The sequence below is a fragment of the Trachypithecus francoisi genome, unplaced genomic scaffold, assembly GCF_009764315.1.
Source record: "Trachypithecus francoisi isolate TF-2019V2 unplaced genomic scaffold, Tfra_2.0 Lachesis_group20, whole genome shotgun sequence".
Classification (NCBI taxonomy): Eukaryota; Metazoa; Chordata; class Mammalia; order Primates; family Cercopithecidae; genus Trachypithecus; species Trachypithecus francoisi.
In genome coordinates, this window is record NW_022681466.1 from 56,887,083 (window position 1) to 56,904,717 (window position 17,635).

At 45.9% G+C, this 17,635-nt stretch overlaps 1 protein-coding gene across 7 annotated transcripts in view; it reads left to right on the plus strand.

Annotated features, from left to right (window-relative positions):
* Positions 1-16,404, plus strand: part of CDRT4 (CMT1A duplicated region transcript 4) — a 74,544-nt gene extending 58,140 nt beyond the window's left edge. For 4 of the 7 annotated variants that reach the window (XM_033184484.1, XM_033184485.1, XM_033184486.1 and 1 more), the window contains exons 3-4: positions 13,295-13,372; positions 15,247-15,947. In XM_033184484.1, coding sequence (XP_033040375.1) covers positions 13,295-13,372; positions 15,247-15,674 — 506 coding nt within the window. In that variant the 3' untranslated portion in view covers positions 15,675-15,947. Of the gene's footprint in view, positions 1-5,788; positions 5,942-13,294; positions 13,373-13,687; positions 13,768-15,246 lie in introns of all 7 variants that reach the window. The other 3 variants (XM_033184488.1, XM_033184487.1, XM_033184482.1) reach the window with 3 other exon arrangements.
* Positions 16,405-17,635: the final 1,231 nt, after the last annotated feature.

The window sequence follows — 17,635 nt, forward strand, 5'->3', positions numbered from 1 at the left end:
TATGGCAATTGCAGGAATGTCCATTTATCTGATGATTTCGACTTAAGGTCCTGTGGACAGAGCAATGAATGTGATGGATGAGATTGCTGCTGTCATGTGGCATATAGTCTAGCTGGTTAAGAGAAAATAAATGAGTAAATCATAAGAAATGTCAGGCAGGGATAGTGTTAGGCAGAGTATTAAAATAGGAGATGTGATAGTGGCTGGTGGTGCTGTTATGTAGTCAGGGAAGGCTGAGGAGTTGACATTTAGGCTGAATCCTGACTTCTAAGAAGGAACAACCCATGTGAAGATCAGGGACATATGCATCCCAGGCAGAGGCAGTAGCTGGGGAAGGACCCTAAGGTGGGAACATGCTTGATGTTTTTAAAGAAGAGAGGCAAGGCCAGTGTGGCTGGGCACAGTGGGTAATGTGGGGAGCCACTCTAGCTAAGGCTGGGAGGGGAGGTAGGGGCCAGATCAAAGAGGGTTTGCAGGCCAACATAAGGAACTGGCATTGGCTTCTAAATGGAGGGGGAGCCATGAGAATGTTAGGCAGGGGTATGATTTAATCTGATCATGTTTAAAAATAATCACTCTGGGTCCTCTTTGGAGAAGGAGTTGTAGGGTGTATTAGTCCATTTTCATACTGCTATGAAGAAATACCCGAGACTGGCTAATTATAAATTATAATTATAAAAGGAAGGAAGTTTAATGGATTCACAGTTCCACATGGCTGGGGAGGTCTCCACAATCATGGTGGAAGGTGAAGGAGAAGTAAAGTATGTCTTACATGGCAGCAGGCAAGACAGCATGTGCAGGGGAACTGCCCCGTATAAAACAATCAGATCTTGTAAGACTTATTCACTATCACAAGAACAGCATGGGAAAAACCCACCCCCATGATTTAGTTACCTCACACCAGGTCCCTCCCACAACAGTGGGGATTATGGGAGGTACAATTCACGATGAGATTTAGGTGGGGACACAGCCAAATCATATCATAGGAGAACAAGAGTGGAAGCAGGGAGACCAGTAGCAGGTGTTCAGTAGTTCAGTTAATAGATGTTGACGTCTTAGAGGAGGCTGGTGGCATAGAGAAGTTAAATCATGGTGGGGTTGGGGAGGATAATGGGCTGGAGATATTGAATAAAGAAGCAAGAGATGTTAGATGTTTGAATTGGGCAATTCGATGAATGATGATGCCTCTTTCTGAGATGGAAGAGACCAGAAAGGAGCATTTTATGGAGAAAGGTCAAGAGTTTGTTTGAACCATGAAAAGTTTGAGAGCTTATTAGATATACAAATAAAGATGTAGTATATTGGCAGTTGGATATATATATTTGGACTGTGGGAAAGAAGTCAGTCTAGTTAGATTTGGCAAATTGATGAGATATAAAGCCACAAAACTGGTTCCCATCACTTTGGGGATATGTGGAGATAAAAAAAAAAAAAAGAAGGGGACCCAGAAATCCTCAATGGAGACTGAGAAGGAGCTTGCTAAGTGATGGTGGGATTCTACTCCTGTGGCGTCACGGAAACCAGGTAGGAGAACATTTCAAGAATGTGAGAGTGAGTGCTCAACTCTGTCCATGACCACTGCATTTTGGAAGGTGGAGGGAGAGAGGCCTGGGTTGCAAGTGGAGAGGTGTTCTTTGACAGGAAAAGGGATGCTTCATTCATTGTAACAGGAAGGAAGGCAAAGTGCAGGGGAGCATATGGTGGAGAGTTGGTACAAGTCATGGCGGGAGATGAGGGAGTTCTTGATGGATTCTTGGATTTTTCTCAAAGTAGGGCAAGACAAAGACATTAACCTACAATGGAAGGAGAAGGAGGTGAAGAGGAGGTTTGAAATAGTTGCTTGGTGGGGATATAAAATATTTAACTTCTATTGAAAAAAATATGAAAATTTCTTAAAGAACTAAACATAGAACTACCATTGGACATAGCAATCCCACTACTGGGAATCTACCCAAAGGAATAGAAATAATTTTATCAAAAAGACACCTGCACTCATATGTTTATCCCAGCACTGTTCCTAATAACAAAGTCATGGAATCAACCTAAATCTCCACCAATGGTTGACTGGATAAGAAAAATGTGGCATATATATGCCATGGAATACTATGCAGCCATAAAAAAGAATGAAAGACTGTCCTTTGCAACAATATAGATGGAGCTGGAGGCCATTATTCTAAGTAAACTAACCCAGAAACAGAAAATAAAATATGACATGTTGTCACTTACGAGTGGGAGGTAAATGATGTGTACACATGGACATAAAAGTGAAGACAAGGCCGGGCGCGGTGGCTCAAGCCTGTAATCCCAGCACTTTGGGAGGCCCAGACAGGCAGATCACGAGGTCAGGAGATCGAGACCATCCTGGCTAACATGGTGAAACCCCGTCTCTACTAAAAAAAAAAAAAACTGGCCGGGCGCGGTGGCTCAAGCCTGTGATCCCAGCACTTTGGGAGGCCGAGACGGGCGGATCACGAGGTCAGGAGATCGAGACCATCCTGGCGAACATGGTGAAACCTCGTCTCTACTAAAAAATACAAAAAACTAGCTGGGCGAGGTGGCGGGCGCCTGTAGTCCCAGCTACTCGGGAGGCTGAGGCGGGAGAATGGCGTAAACCCGGGAGGCGGAGCTTGCAGTGAGCTGAGATCCGGCCACTGCACTCCAGCCTGGGTGACAGAGCAAGACTCCGTCTCAAAAAAAAAAAAAAAAAAAAAAGTGAAGACAATAGACACCGTGGACTCCAAAAGGGAGGAGGATGAGAGGAGAGTAAGGGTTGAACAATTACCTGTTCGGTACAATGTTCAATATTTTGGGTGATGGGTTCACTAGGAGCCCAAGCTCACCATGACACGATATACCCATGTAACAAACAGGCACACGGATCCCTGAATCTAAAATAAATATAATATTAAAAAAAGAAAGAGTTGCTTGGGGGGTGGAAGAGTGAAAGGAGTAGGAAGGGGGAAGTGTTGGTTGGACTAGCTCTGTTGATTGACTTGGAGATTGAGGAGCAAGTGTGTGGAATTATAAAGAAAAGGATTCTGCAGCTAGACTGCCTGAGGGCAAATCCTGTTTTTTTTTTGTCACTTTATCGTTGTGTGACCTTGGACAGACTGCTTAATGTCCCTACAGGCTCCAGTTTCCTTGCCTGTCAAATGAGATTAATACAATAGTACCTAATGCATATGGGTTTTGTGAGGATTTAATTAGTTACTATAGGTAAGACGCTTAGCCTGTGCCCTGGTCGCACCACATGTCATAGAAATATTAGCTGTTATTCCACGTGGGACCAATCGGCACGGTGGCATTTTCCTCCTATCATGTTTAGTTACTGAGATGACGGCACCCAAAAGAGCCCCACAGGTGGACTGAACTGGTATTAAAGCTTTGCCATGCAAATATGTGTTTGCCCGGCACATGGGAGAGGGATACGGGGTTAAGGGTGTTTGCAAGGGACCATAAGGAGGAGCTATGGGGTATCAACAAGATAAAGCAGGAAGCTGGGACACAAAGGGGAGACTAAGGGGAAGGTGGGGTGAATGGATTGAAATCCAGGAATTACTGGACTGGGAACTGCTTGGGGAGTGAGCTGGAGGGATAGAGGAGGGAAGAGTAGGAGTGAGATGCTCGCAGCTTAGATTTCGGATGTAGTGTGCTTATTGGGGATGATAAGAACAGTGGGCTGATCACAGAGGCAGGGGTGGTGGTGACTGAGAGGAAGACCTGGTGATTGGAAGTGAGCAGGTCGAGGACTGCTGGGCTGGAGGTTTGCACGGATCATTCAGGAGATGACGAAGAAGCCATGGTGATGACAGGGTAACAGTGCAGAGGAGGACAGCGTGCCTGGGGCTCAAGTTGTCAGGGACTGAGGGGCAGAGGACAGAGCTCAGAAGCTGGCAGGCAGGTGAGGTGGTGTTGTAGACCGGGCACAAGCTTCAGGGGAGGAGAAATGGTTTGAGGATGGCAGTTGTGGGTAAGGAAAGTGACTGCCTCCAGGCTCCAGAACAACCCTTCCTTGAGAGGTCTGCAAAGGCCCAGGAGAGAGAGCACGTCCCCTGATGATGACCTGACAAAGTGCTCTTGGCAGAAAGTCCCAGGGGTGTCTGCGGCAGAAGGGAGAGAGGAGAAAGTGTGTGTGTGTCTCTATATTTCAGCTTCTTATCCTCAGCTTTTCAGATTTTGAATGCAATTTCATTAGTTTACCCAAGGCGCGAAGTAAAGCCTCACACCTTTTTGCTTTCTGGCAATTTCTCAACATAATTGTGACACACACTATTTATAATACAGTCACTCTCACCTTTCTCTGAGAGCGCATGAGTGATTCCCTTCCTGGAAGGGTTAGAAAAGTGTTTGCTGCATGGTCATGCTATGGTCCAGGCTATTTGGAGGATGTGCAGTTCCTTAAAAGTGGAGACGGGGGCCGGGTGTGGTGGCTCACGCTTGTAATCCCAGCACTTTGGGAGGCCGAGGCGGGTGGATCATGAGGTCAGGAGATTGAGACCATCCTGGCTAACATGGTGAAGCCGCGTCTCTGCTAAAAATACAAAAAAATTAGCTGGGCATGGTGGCGGGCGCCTGTAGTCCCAGCTACTGGGGAGGCTGAGGCAGGAGAATGGTGTGAACCTGGGAGGCGGAGCTTGCCGTGAGCCAAGATGGCACCACTGCACTCCAGTCTGGGTGACAGAGCGATCTTGCTCCGTCTCAAAAAAAAAAAAAAAGACGTGGAGACTGGGAAGAGAATTCAGGGCAAAAGAACAGAATGTGCCAAGGGGTAAAGGTATGAGAGCTTGGCTAGCGTGGGGAGTGATGCGGTGTTGAGAGCTGAGTGTGCGTGTGTATGTGTGCATGCAAGTAAACATGTGTATGTACATGTGTGCGTGCAGATGCATAAGTGTGTGAATGTGTGTGTATGTGTGTAGGGGGAGAGTCTTGGTGATGGGAGCTGAGAATGGGGAGACAAGATTTTGGGGGATGCTTATTACTCAAGAGTTGGGTGCAATGGGTGATGCATGCATTTTCTCACATTCTGACATGCACTGGGGAACTGTGTGCTACTGAGTACAAGCTGTCAATAGGCTGATGGAATAACTGAATCATGTAGGAGGCAGCTACTTTCTTTTCTTCTAGGTAAAATCTCAAATACAAGTCATCTTCTTCAAAACAAACACTGGCCTTGATTCCTAGTGCTTTGAGCATTTCAAAAGGGGTGGCCTGGCCCATGGATTGAGCGCAGTCCTGGGAAATGACAGGCTGTTTCCCCGAAGTGTTCTCCAGGTTCACAATGTCCCTATTGTTTCAACGGAGCAGGACTTCCTTTTTCTGATTGATTAGACATTGTGAGGCCACACATTTTAATGGTCACACTGCTCAGGAGCCAGAGAGAGGGTCTCTGGGCACAAATTGCTTAAAGCCTTTCATGTTTGTTTTCCTGAATATGAGGTTGTAGGGCTATTTCTTGCTGCCTGCTTCTCCATATCTTTCCTATGTGTCCAGCCTGCCAGTGTACAAGCCTACCCCAAAAATGGCCATGGAAGAAAAAGGCTGAAAATCTCTCCTCTGATTATTCCTGCCTGACTTGTTTTGGAAATTGAATTTTTAAATTTGGAACTAGATCTGTAGATAATAGATCAATAGATAATGGCCACATGTGTTTTATGCTCAATGGGCCTTCCAATGTCATCTTAAAGTGGGAGTTTAATATTTATAATTGAATATTCCTTGGATAAATATAAAATTCAGATTCATGGTTGTACCTGATAGGTATACAATGCCTAATGCTTCTTTCTTGCAGTGAATTTGTAAAGTGTTTCTTCAGCCAATTCAGCATTATAATCCACATGCAGAAAACATATTGTTTGGAAACTGCCTATTTTATCTTCATGCTGGAAGGAGAACATGGATCTTGAATGAGGAAGCATTTCACTTAGGATTTGGAAACATTGAGGTTGGCATTTAAACCATGCCCACTGTCCATCATTTCCTTTGCCCTTTGAGATTTAGCACAAACATTTTCTCTTCTTGAACCTGCTTCTTGACACCCCTCCCCACCCAGGTTGAGTTAGGAAACTGGTGGTCTGTCTTCCTCATGGGGCTATGAGCTCCTTGAACCAAGGCTCAGTGCCCGCCTGGTGTATGAGATGTTTAGTCAGTACCTGACTGCAGAGTGGTTGATGGAACATGTATTGTCCTATGTACTGGGAGGCCTCTGCTTTTGTTTCTCAAAACACAGATGGCAAGGATTCGTCTGGATTTATCAGCATGGGAAACCTGGATTGTGGACCCCTGACATTGAGAAGGGTAGATCCCAAAGTAAGGCAAATGCAGAAAATCCACAGTGGGTTCTGGGTGAGTGCAGGACCTGTGCCTCTCAGAAGAGTAATGTTTGGAGCTCAGGACAGGTTTTTTGAATGTGTACAAGTGTGCATTTGTGCATGAATGAATATATGTTGAATGGCCATAGGTACTTGAACTGTTTTCACCATTGGACAATAAAATGCCCTCAATGTACATGTATAATCGATACAGAAAATAAAGTATAGAAGCATTATCAAGAAGCAACATATCCCCTCCTTTCCAGCATAAGTGATGAATCAGTAATGCCAAGTCTGTGTTAGAAGGTGAACAATTCTGATTAGACTCCCACCTCCTCACCCTGATGTGGTTAGAGAGAGTTGATCCCCCAGAAAGAGGCACGGTCTGTATAAGAACATGCTAACACCTACCAAATGGCCCACCGTATGCAACATGACTTTTTAAAGATAGTGTGGTCATGGACTTGTTTCTCCTCTTCTTTGTGTGTGTGTTCGTTTCTGGGGAGGGGCGCTAGGGAGGAGGAGATGGTGTCTAGCAAATTATTGCACAGGGAGAAAGAGAGAGATGCCTTCTTTCCCGAAAGAACGACTCGCCCCTCCCCACTCCCACTCCCCTTTGTCTTAACATTTCTAGGATTCCCAAGGCTCCCCATTGTCTGTGTCACTAAAGGCACAAGAAATGGTCATCTTCTTGTGTGCACCCCGCAGAGCCCATTTGGTAGAGGTGGGGCCATGGTGAGTTTCCATGGGATAGGGGCAGGGTGAAGAAGTGGAGACAGTCAGAAGGGGGCGCCACTGAGAATCTGGAGGTGTGCACTCACTGTTTCCCCGCGTTTCTCAATTTGAAGTTCAGGGAGTCAGTGCCTGTGCCGACCCTGTGAGGTGCGCAGTTCTGTGGGTCTCCTGTCAGCCCATTCGGGTGGAGATCAGCATGGAAACCGCACGTTCTGCTAAGTGGATCTTTGCCCAGGACCATCTTTCCAGATCTCAGAGATGAGCCTTTCAAGACACTTCTGGCTTTAGTGGCAGCTTCCTCTTTAGCCAAAAATAAATGAGGAGTGGCCAGAGGGTAGGAAAAAAAAAAGAAAAAGGCTGAGGGCAGGGAGGAGATGAAAGGTTAAAGAGGATAAAATGCAGAGGTGAAATGAGGCTTTGCATCAGGTTGCTGTTTGAGAAAATGTGGTTCTCCTTCTGGGGCCAGGCAAGACACCTAGGGATGGCTCAGGGAGAAAAGTGAGAGGTGAGACAAACAAAAGAAGCCTTGCAGATTGGAGCAGAGAAGAGAGGAAAGAGGCTGAACAGAGGGAACGCGGGTCTTGTTTCTAGTGGAGTTTGTTCTTCTGCATAGGGACAGTTTTGGGGACCCTGCAGCTGATTTCAGAGGAGGTGATTCATTGAAGACCCAACTATACCCTGAGCAAGTTCATCATTCTATCCTCTTACTCCACAACATTCTCTGAGGCTTGCAATTCCAAAATAAGGGCAGGAGAAGAACATTGTTTCACAATCGCCACAAATGTGTCACTGGTTTCTAGCTCCATGAGATGCCTCACACAATAAATGAATGAATGAATGAGTGATTCCTTGGTCAAATGAGATTAGGGGATGCTGCATATTCAGTCTTCCTTTTGGAGAATTACGGAACAAATGAACATACAACAGACTCTGAAAATCCTGCCCCAAAGGAATTTTTTTAACATGGCAATTTTTTTTCTAACTTAGTTGACTGAGGACAGGCCTGAAATCTTGCACCATTTAGAAGATGTGGCGACTCCTGGGTTAAACAATCTATATGGCTTTACAGGGCAGCTTTTGCCATGGGTCCCTTCTTTTTCTTTAAGTAATACCTATTAACATCTTGAAGAGAGATTCTTGCATTCTGTGGGACACGGTTTAGGAAACACTAGATTGAGATAATAATCCACTCGTCATGACTATGTAAATGGCACTACTTTCACAGCATTAGTGGGGTAAAAAGTCTGAGTGGGGTCGATTTGTGCCAGAGCACTAATCCATCAATCCTGCCTGGAACCTGTAAAATCCTTTTGCAAGATGGTTTCCTGAGATAAGGATGCAGCTTGTGGCCAGAGAGGGTGAGATCATTAGATCTGCATGAGAATCCCATGGCGACCACAGTTTCCTTAGCTCTGGACTTTAAAGCCACTGCTTCTTCTTCTTTGATCTAAGTCAATTTTGGTATTGTCAGGTGGTGGTTGTGGAAGTACTCTGTGGCCCTTTTAAATGTTTAAAGGCTCCTGAGATGCACTGCTGACTGTAATCAGGGATTCTTGAGTGAAAGCGTGTGTCTTAGGACTGCAAAGGGGCTGAAAAGACCTTCTGGACCCGTTCTCTCTCTCTCTCTCACCCAGGCTAGAGTGCAGTGGGGTGATCTCAGCTCACCGCAACCTCCTTCTCCTGGACTCAAGCAATTCTGCTGCCACAGACTGCCGAGCAGCTAGGACTACAGGCGCCTGCCACCGTGCTTGGCTAATTTTTGTATTTTTAGTAGAGACAGTTTCACCACGCTGTCCAGGCTGGTCTCGAACTCCTGGCCTCAAGTGATCCACTCACCTTGGCCTCCTAAAGTTCTGGGATTACAGGTGTAAGCCACCGCACCTGGTTTGTTTTCTGTTTCTAAGTAGTTAATAATAATATTTTATAAATCTTCAGTGGTTTTTTGTTTTAGATTCTAGAACAACATTTCCCAAATTTTGCTGCACAGAGAAATTGTCTGGGAAACTTTTAATCCCAATGCCTGTACTACATCCCATTCCAGTCAAATCATGATGTTGGGAGTGGGCGCCTACATTTGTATTTTTCCAAGATCCCTAGTGATTCCAATGTGCTGCAAAGTTTGGGGACCACTGGTTTACAAGCATTTTAATTTCCAGACATTTTTTTTTTCCCAAATCAACTGGTCTTTTATTACATCTTTTAATATCACAAGCAGGTCTTAGGAATCATCCGGTATCTTGTTTCTGTAGCTGGACATCTCTTAGATCTTACTCATCAGCCTGCTGAACAGTTCCTTTTTCAGAGACATAAAGACCATCCAAAAATTTCCTGATACCCTTGTTTTTAACTGTTTTGGCTTGCTGAATCAAAGCTGCTGAATTTGAAACAAGCTCAGTGTCGTTGCCTTCAAGGATTAATTCATCTTTCTGGGCTTGAGATACTGAACAAGCAACACCTGGTCTCATCCGAGCCCTGTGGATGTGTTTTGCACCTGAGAAATTTCAGATTTCAACAGGAGAACCATTCTCCTGGATAACGACATTGATGGGGACGTGACCATACACAGACCTCAACTTGTAATGGAAGCCCAGTGTAACACCCTTGATCATGTTCTGTCCACGAGTACAAATAGTCCGAACGGTAGCCAGTTCCTTTCTGTTACCCCACGATTTGTCAACCCGGAGCCTTTTTTGCTTTCTTTCCAAGAAGACTGAGTTCTACATTGATGTGATTGAAGTCCCTCTGCGGCCCTTCACGATAACTGTGCGTCCCTTCAAAGTAATGTCAATATTTTCTAGAATGTTGGCAGTCTGATTGCTGAGAATGGTTTTTATTCTTGCAGTAGATGTGGCAAAGAAAGCAATTTCCAGATATTTTTAAAGCAACTGTGGGGTAGGTGTTATGATTCACACCTATAATCCCGGCACTTTGGGAGGCAGAGGTGGGAGGATCACTTGAGCCCAGGAGCTTGAGATCAGACTGGGCAAAATAGCGAGACCCCGTCTCTACTTAAAAAAAAAAAAAATTATCCAGGTATGGTGGTGTGTTCCTGTAGTCCCAGCTACCCAGGAGGTGAAGGCAGGAGGACTGCTTGAGCCCAGGAGTTGAAGGCTGCAGTGAGCTATGATTGTGCCACTATACTCCAGCCAGAGTGACAGAGTGAGGCCCTGTCTCTAAAACAAAAAAAAAAAAAAGGAAAAATTACAGAACTGTGTCTCTCTGGGACAGCAGTTCATCCTCATCCTCATTTTGTAAGCGACAATTGAGGTCCTAAGAAGTTAAGGAAGGTGATCAAGACGGATTGTTTCGCGTTCCAGGTAATTGAATGATCTAGGCCAAACGCAGTGTATCAGATTAGATTCTGAAAATGGTGGGATGAGAGATTGAGTGGGGGGAGTGGGGAGCTGGCCCTGAAAGCCCAGTGGTCTGAACATGGGCTTTGTGTCTGTAGGAAAAACAAGAAAGCCGCTTCAACACTCTGCCTCCTGCCCCTCCCGTCAATGCTGTTTCTGTCTGTAGACTGCTGGTTTGCATTTCATTTACAGGGACACAAAATGGAACCTTTGTGCTGGAATTGAAGGAAATTATAAAAGCCCACAGCTTCTCTTCAGACTTAATGTCAACTATTTGTCTCCTGTTATTTTCAAACAAACAAGTCCTTCCCATGAGTTTTGAGGCAGTCTCAAACACTCCCTCCCTTGGTTCTTTCTATGGTTTCCTAGTCCCTGCTTCAGCAGGTATGAGAAAAACCCACCATTTGTAGACACGTCCTATCAGTCACATGGCACAGCTGTAGGGGTCAGGTGAATCCTGGCCAGAGGCTCTGAGCAGGGTGGTGGGTCACACAGATGCACACAAGTCTGGAAACCAATGTTTGACCAAGACTGTGCTTTCCTCAGGCTTCAGGGTTCATCAACTAGAAACTTAGAAGCAATGATGAAAGGAATGACTCCCAAATCTCCCAAATACTGCCAGCTGAAACATATTGCCACCATCTGGCATCCTATTTTACATATGAGAAGATGAAGAAATTTCTTTCTTTTTTTTCTTTTTGGAGACGGAGTCTCAGTCCATTGCCCAGGCTGGAGTGCAGCGATGTGATTCCAGCTCACTGCAACCTCCGCCTCCCGGGTTCAAGCGATTCTTCTGCCTCAGCCTCCCGAGTAGCTGGGATTACAGGCATGCGCCACCACGCCTGGCTTATTTTGTATATTTAGTAGAGACAGGGTTTCACCATGTTAACCAGGTTGATCTCAAACTCCCGACCTCAGGTGATCCACCCTCCTCGGTCTCCCAAAGTACTGGGATTACAGGCATGAGCCACCGCATCCAGCCAAGAAATTTCTGACAATGCTAAAATATGGAAGACAAGTAAAGAGTTCTATTTCCACTAGAGGTAGAGAGAGGCCCAAGTTGAGTGGCCACTTGCATGTCATGCTCTGTGTTATGGGAGACTTGGAATGGGTGACTTTAAATTCTAAGGCTCTATGGTAGGTCTTAGAAGGAAAACTAAGATGCTTTACCTTACAATTAAAAAAAAATGATGACATGAAAGTTTCTGTAGGTTAGATGACTATTTGAGCATTATTTCTTCCCTAGCCTCAGAATAATGACATTGTGAATTCTTCTAGAACTGCACTGTTGTGGAAGATTGCCATTGATACCCACAGCAGGGACTCCGTAAGATCTGTCTGTAAATAGGTTTGACCAAAAAATGCCTTTTTTTTTTTTTTTGGAGTATGAATGAATCTCTGGGATGCCATCCTTTGTTAGATGTGTTATAATAAAATGCTGAAATGTGTGAGTAATTTACTCTATAAAAATAGTGGAATTTAAAGTTGCCCCTGTCAATGACACACTCACTAGCATTCCACAATAGTTCCTTGATTAGGGAAAAAGGGGGATGAAAAACCTGGGAAGTGCTTATGTCAGAGGAGTGTTCCATGCAGAAAGGAGTCAGCCCTCACGTATGTGGGAGCTGATAAAAAAGGCTTAACACTCACTACTCAGTCTAAACCGGGGCCACTCAGAGTATGAACCACAGACCAGCAACATCAGTATCATTTAGGAGTTAGTTAGAGATGCAAATTCTCAGGTCCTCAAAACAGACCTACCGAATGAGAATCTCTAAGGTGGGACCTGGGTATCTGTGGTTGCGCAAGGTCTCCAGGTGATTCTAGTACTTGCTAAAATTTGAGAAGCACTGTCTTCGACCCATGGTTCTCAAAGTGTGGCCTCCAGACCAAAAAGCACCAGCATCATCTGGGAGCTGTTCAGAATCATCTGAGACTCTTTCTCAATGGGCATTTGCAGGTGATAGTGGATGTGCTTCATGGCGTTTTTAAGTGCTTAAATGCTGCAGAGACGGCAAAATTGAATATAGAAATGTAATGAACTCTTAGGTATGTGCATGTGTCTTAGAGCTGGAAAGGAACCAAAAAGATCTCCTGGACCCATTTCTTGTCTCTAGGTAGTTAATAATATAACCTTACAAATCTCCAGTAGTTTTTTTTTTTTTTCTTTCCCCATTTTGGTTTAAAACAGTGGTTGCTAAATCAGCAACTCTAGAGGTGGGCCCAGCAATCTGGGCTTTAACAATCTCTCCAGGTGGATGCAGCCTCAAGATTGAGAACTGCTACACCACGGTTTCCATTGGAAACCTGTATGCGGCCTGTATGGCCGCATAGAGCATTAGACTTCCATGTTGCAGCCTGGGCTTGGGGCCCCGGCAGCTGACTCCTGGCCGCTGCCCATCTCTGCTACCTTCTCTCCCTGATTCCAGGCTGAGAAATGCAGGTTGGATGTCACGCTTGTAGTAATGTGACCACTCTCGGACTCTGATAGAGGAGACAGCAAGGTTTTGAAATGGGGACTTTTTTTTCCCACTTCCCCTCTGTGAATCAGCCTCCACACAGCCCCCAGCCTACCCAGCCTCTCTCCTTTAAAGCTAGGAGACTGGAAAGCAGAAAACCCAGAGACTGTCATGACAGCTTACAGCTCTTGAGCAAGGCCATGCCTGCAGGCCTTTATGGGGCTCACCTGGCCTGTCTCCAGCTCCACAGAAAACATATCCTCTTCTCAGGGGATGAAGTCACCTTAGCCTCATGCAGAGACCATATAGGACCATTTACTGATTATGTCATGTACTGTGCTAAAAGCTTAGGACCTCTCCCCCAGGGTGGCTACTAATCGCTTTCCTAAACTCAGGCCAGTTTGAGGAGGCTCTAGCTAACAAGCGTATTTTCCCATAGGAATCTGGACCTGTGATGTTAAGAAATCAGTAAATATTAAAAAGAAGATGGATGCAAGAAGGATGAAGAAAGAAGAAGGTAGGGTTGGGAACGTTACCAATGGAAGCTCCTGCCCTGGGGCCGTCTAGGGTTGGAGGATTTGCAGTGGGAAGAGGCCACTGGGCGGCCACTCTTGTTATGCTGGCAGAGAACAGAGCATGTTCAGGAGATGGAAGGGGGTTGCTGCTCATTTTGCTCCAGGCGTTTGAGTTTGGACTCTGCCAGATTCATGCAAATACCCTATCCCACGAGATCTTTACATTTGCTTGGAGGAGGCAAGGGTGAACAGTCCGTGCTTGGAGGCCTTGCCGAGAATTTTCTAGTGAGAGGTAATGTCACACATGACTTTTATAGGGAGATGGAATCCTTCTACAGCACATTCTTTACTGACAGCTCTGTCCCCAGACAAGCTCCAGCTCCTGGACATGCACGAGGTAGTGTGGGAATACAACCTACACTTCACTTGATTATCCCCACTTACGGCATTTTTTTAAAACTGCATTCAGTTTGGAGACGGCAAGATGACTCTTTTAACTTCCCTCCCTGCAAAACTCCAACTGACCAAAGAAATAGAGAATTAGGGAAAGAATGCCCCACATAAGAACACAGAGGAAGGTAGCAGCTGCAGGAGAGAAACTGAATCATTTCTGCTAAATAGAGTGACGTTGCAAATGAAAGATCAGAAGGACTGACATGCCCATGATTTTGGATCTGTAAAGGAACAGGCTGCTTGATAAACGAATGGACTGAATTTCTAGCAACACCTACCCTCTTGGCAAACACCCCAAACTTCTGGCCAGCAACCATAGTGAAAAGCTTTGTTTTTTTTTTTTGAGCCTTGTTAAGCTTGAGTTCAAACCCACCACTTGTTAGTCGTGCAAGCTAGTCAGCCTCAGGTTCGTCCTCTATTAAATGGGGAGAATACCTACCTTATAAGGTGTAACTAGGATTAAATGAAATAGTTTGGGCTGGGAGACATAGCCAAAAGTTTTAGGTACCATTTACTGATTATGTCATGTACTGTGCTAAAAGCTTTACATAAATTATCTTTAATCCACAAGAAAGTTCCATGAACTTTGTCTTGTTCTAATCACCATTTTACAGATGAGGCACTTGAAGTTTAACAAGGTTAAGAAACTTGTTCAAGGTTCACAGCTACGAAAAGGGTAGAGTAGGAATTGGAAGCAGACAAGTACAGAACCCATGCTTTTTTTTTTTTTTTTTTTTTTTTTTTTTTGAGGCGGAGTCTCGCTCTGTCGCCCGGACTGGAGTGCAGTGGCCGGATCTCAGCTCACTGCAAGCTCCGCCTCCCGGGTTTACGCCATTCTCCTGCCTCAGCCTCCCGAGTAGCTGGGACTACAGGCGCCGCCACCTCGCCCGGCTAGTTTTTTTGTATTTTTAGTAGAGACGGGGTTTCACCGTGTTAGCCAGGATGGTCTCGATCTCCTGACCTTGTGATCCGCCCGTCTCGGCCTCCCAAAGTGCTGGGATTACAGGCTTGAGCCACCGCGCCCGGCCCAGAACCCATGCTTTTAAGCACTAAGCTGTACTGTTCCAAGCCCTTGAAATATATTACTTTTTTTAGTTCTCAGGCCTTCGATTAACCACTTTTGTTGGTGAAAAAATAGAAGTTCAGGGGTAAAACAATTTGGGATTATGCAAATATTTAAAATCAATCAGGTCTGTTTGACTCTGTCTCTTGCTCCTTACCATTCTGTCATTGTTTAATTGATATACTTTCTAGGATGTCATTCTGTTCCCTCACTTTGAATTGGATTTTATTCTGACTGAATACAAGGGGTGCAAAATAGGGAGGACTTCAAAATCTGGTTCCGATGCCTTCCCATTTTTTGAAGAATCGAGCTATTGCATGTGACTGCCTCTAAATGGCCTGCATTTCTCTTTGCTGGTAGGACTCACAGAAAACACTGGACTTCCCCAGAAGCTGCTTGAAAAACACGACCCCTGGCCAGCCTATGTCACCTATACCTCCCAGACAGTGAAAAGACTCATTGAGAAAAGCAAAACTAGAGAACTGGAATGCATGCGTGCCCTCGAGGAAAGCCCCTGGGCGTCTAGGCAGAATAAACCTTCCAGCGTCATTCAGCCGAAAAGGAGAAAGTCGTCCAAGTCTTCCGGCAAAGCTGTGTTTAGGGACACGCTGTCAGAATCCACGTTATCAATGTGGGGCGCTTATTCGGTGTCGGCCATGGCTTCTATCATGATCCCAGAATCCACACGCTTACGTACGGATTCCAGAGACTGTCCAGCTGAAAACTATAACAAGATCATCTTTGCCCGAAAGCCTGTGATGAGGATGCTCTCTACAGTTCGCTACTGACCAACAAGGAGAAACATGCAAATGTTTAGCCAGGGGTCCTTGCAGCCATCCCCCAAGAACATACAGCAATTAAGCTCCATTTACCACTCATTTCATGGTGTCCTTTAAATCTGAACTTGCTCTTGCTCATGCAGAGCTTGGCTGAGAGAAACCAGATTAGAACGTGAGCTGTAGGTGGATGGGTGAGTGTGTGCCCTCCCACACTGCTCTCCGGTGGGGTTGGCCAGTCCCCGGCTCTAGTCTCTGCCACAGATGCTCAGGACCAAAATGTGGGTGATTTGTCTGGGTCCAGGCAGGAGATAGAAATCACACCAGCTATTTTATTAGAGATAATATAAAGAATGATTAGCCAGGTGACAGTAAAGGGCAGGAAGGGAATACAAAGGAATGCATGGAGGTAGCACCACAGGAAGCAGGCATCACACTTGAGGCTTGGGAACAAGAGGAAGATGCTGGACTCATTGAAAGGTAGTTGCTTGGAGAAGGGACACGGGGCTGAATCTCAGACTTCTGAGGTGGGGGAGTGGGGATGCTGCTCAACGCAGCTGGTATCTCTGAGCTCCGGGGAGAGCCCCTGTGGGGATGGTGCCCCCGCCTTTGAATTGGGGAGCTGTTTTGTTGGTGTCTCTGAGGGGACCCCCACTGAGGCTGCTTTTGTGAGTGTTGGAAAAACCAAAAACTGCACTGAAACATTTCTGGGAGAAGTTGCCACTGCCCGGGTGAAGAAAAAGTGCTGCTAGGGTTAGCAACCTGTCTGGCAGGGACAGGAAGCTGATAGAAAGTGAACAGGAAGCAAACAGGAAGTGAACAAGGAGCCACTTCCTCCTTCCTCCTTATTCTTGCAGATTCCTGCTAGCGCCCCCTGAGGGCAGAGCCTATCAGGGCACGAAGCCAGAATGTGGTTTGTAGAATCCCAGCCCCAGTATCTCCAAGCATAGGATGGATTTTGAAGCCAAGAGAAAATTAGCTCTTGGCTGGGTTCTGAGTGATCCCATCCAGCTGCTCCTGGACCTGGTATTGAGAGGTTTTTCCCTTGGAGGGCAAACAAAGTGGCGGTGGGGACCAGGGTGCCCCCTACTGATAAATGGAGAGCTCTTTTCCCCTGTAATTCTCTGAGGTTTGCCTTGTGGAGCCGAGTGCTTGGGGGAGGAGTTCCTGGTGGGACTCCTGCTGTTATTTTTTTTTTTTTTTTTTGAGGCGGAGTCTCGCTCTGTCTCCCGGACTGGAGTGCAGTGGCCGGATCTCGGCTCACTGCAAGCTCCGCCTCCCGGGTTTACGCCATTCTCCTGCCTCAGCCTCCCGAGTAGCTGGGACTACAGGCGCCCGCCACCTCGCCCAGCTAGTTTTATTTATTTTTTTAGTAGAGACGGGGTTTCACCGTGATGGTCTCGATCTCCTGACCTCGTGATCCACCCGTCTCGGCCTCCCAAAGTGCTGGGATTACAGGCTTGAGCCACCGCGCCCGGCCTCCTGCTGTTATTTGTCAGAGGACAGCTAGGATTGGTTCACCCATGCTCTGAGTTGGCCCCAAAGCGAGCTATGCTGAACTCTTTTCCATCTCCAAGAAGACAACCTTTGTCTTTACATGCAAGAGGGATCCAGTTATGACAGGCTGACCCAGTTGGTTTCGTGTTTGGGGTTTATCTACTGAGTAAGGCTGACCTTACCTGAGTTTCTGTATGTGTATTTGCAAGACAGTTAATACTAATCCAGCATCCTTCACAGAGATGTAGTAACTTATAGAAGTGTCGTTTGGAAAAGTCGAATTTGCCCTACAAGGCATGTTCTCCATTCAAGGGTCTTGTGTAAACGTTTGCAGACACAGGTGCAGTGTCGGAGAACTCACCTCTGGCTCCTCTGCTTTTGTGTTGGGACAGCTGCCTAAATTAGGAGCTCTAGACCTGTTCTTGGTTCCCAACTGTTGGTCAGAATGAATTCTTGCAAAAATATAGGTGGTTTCC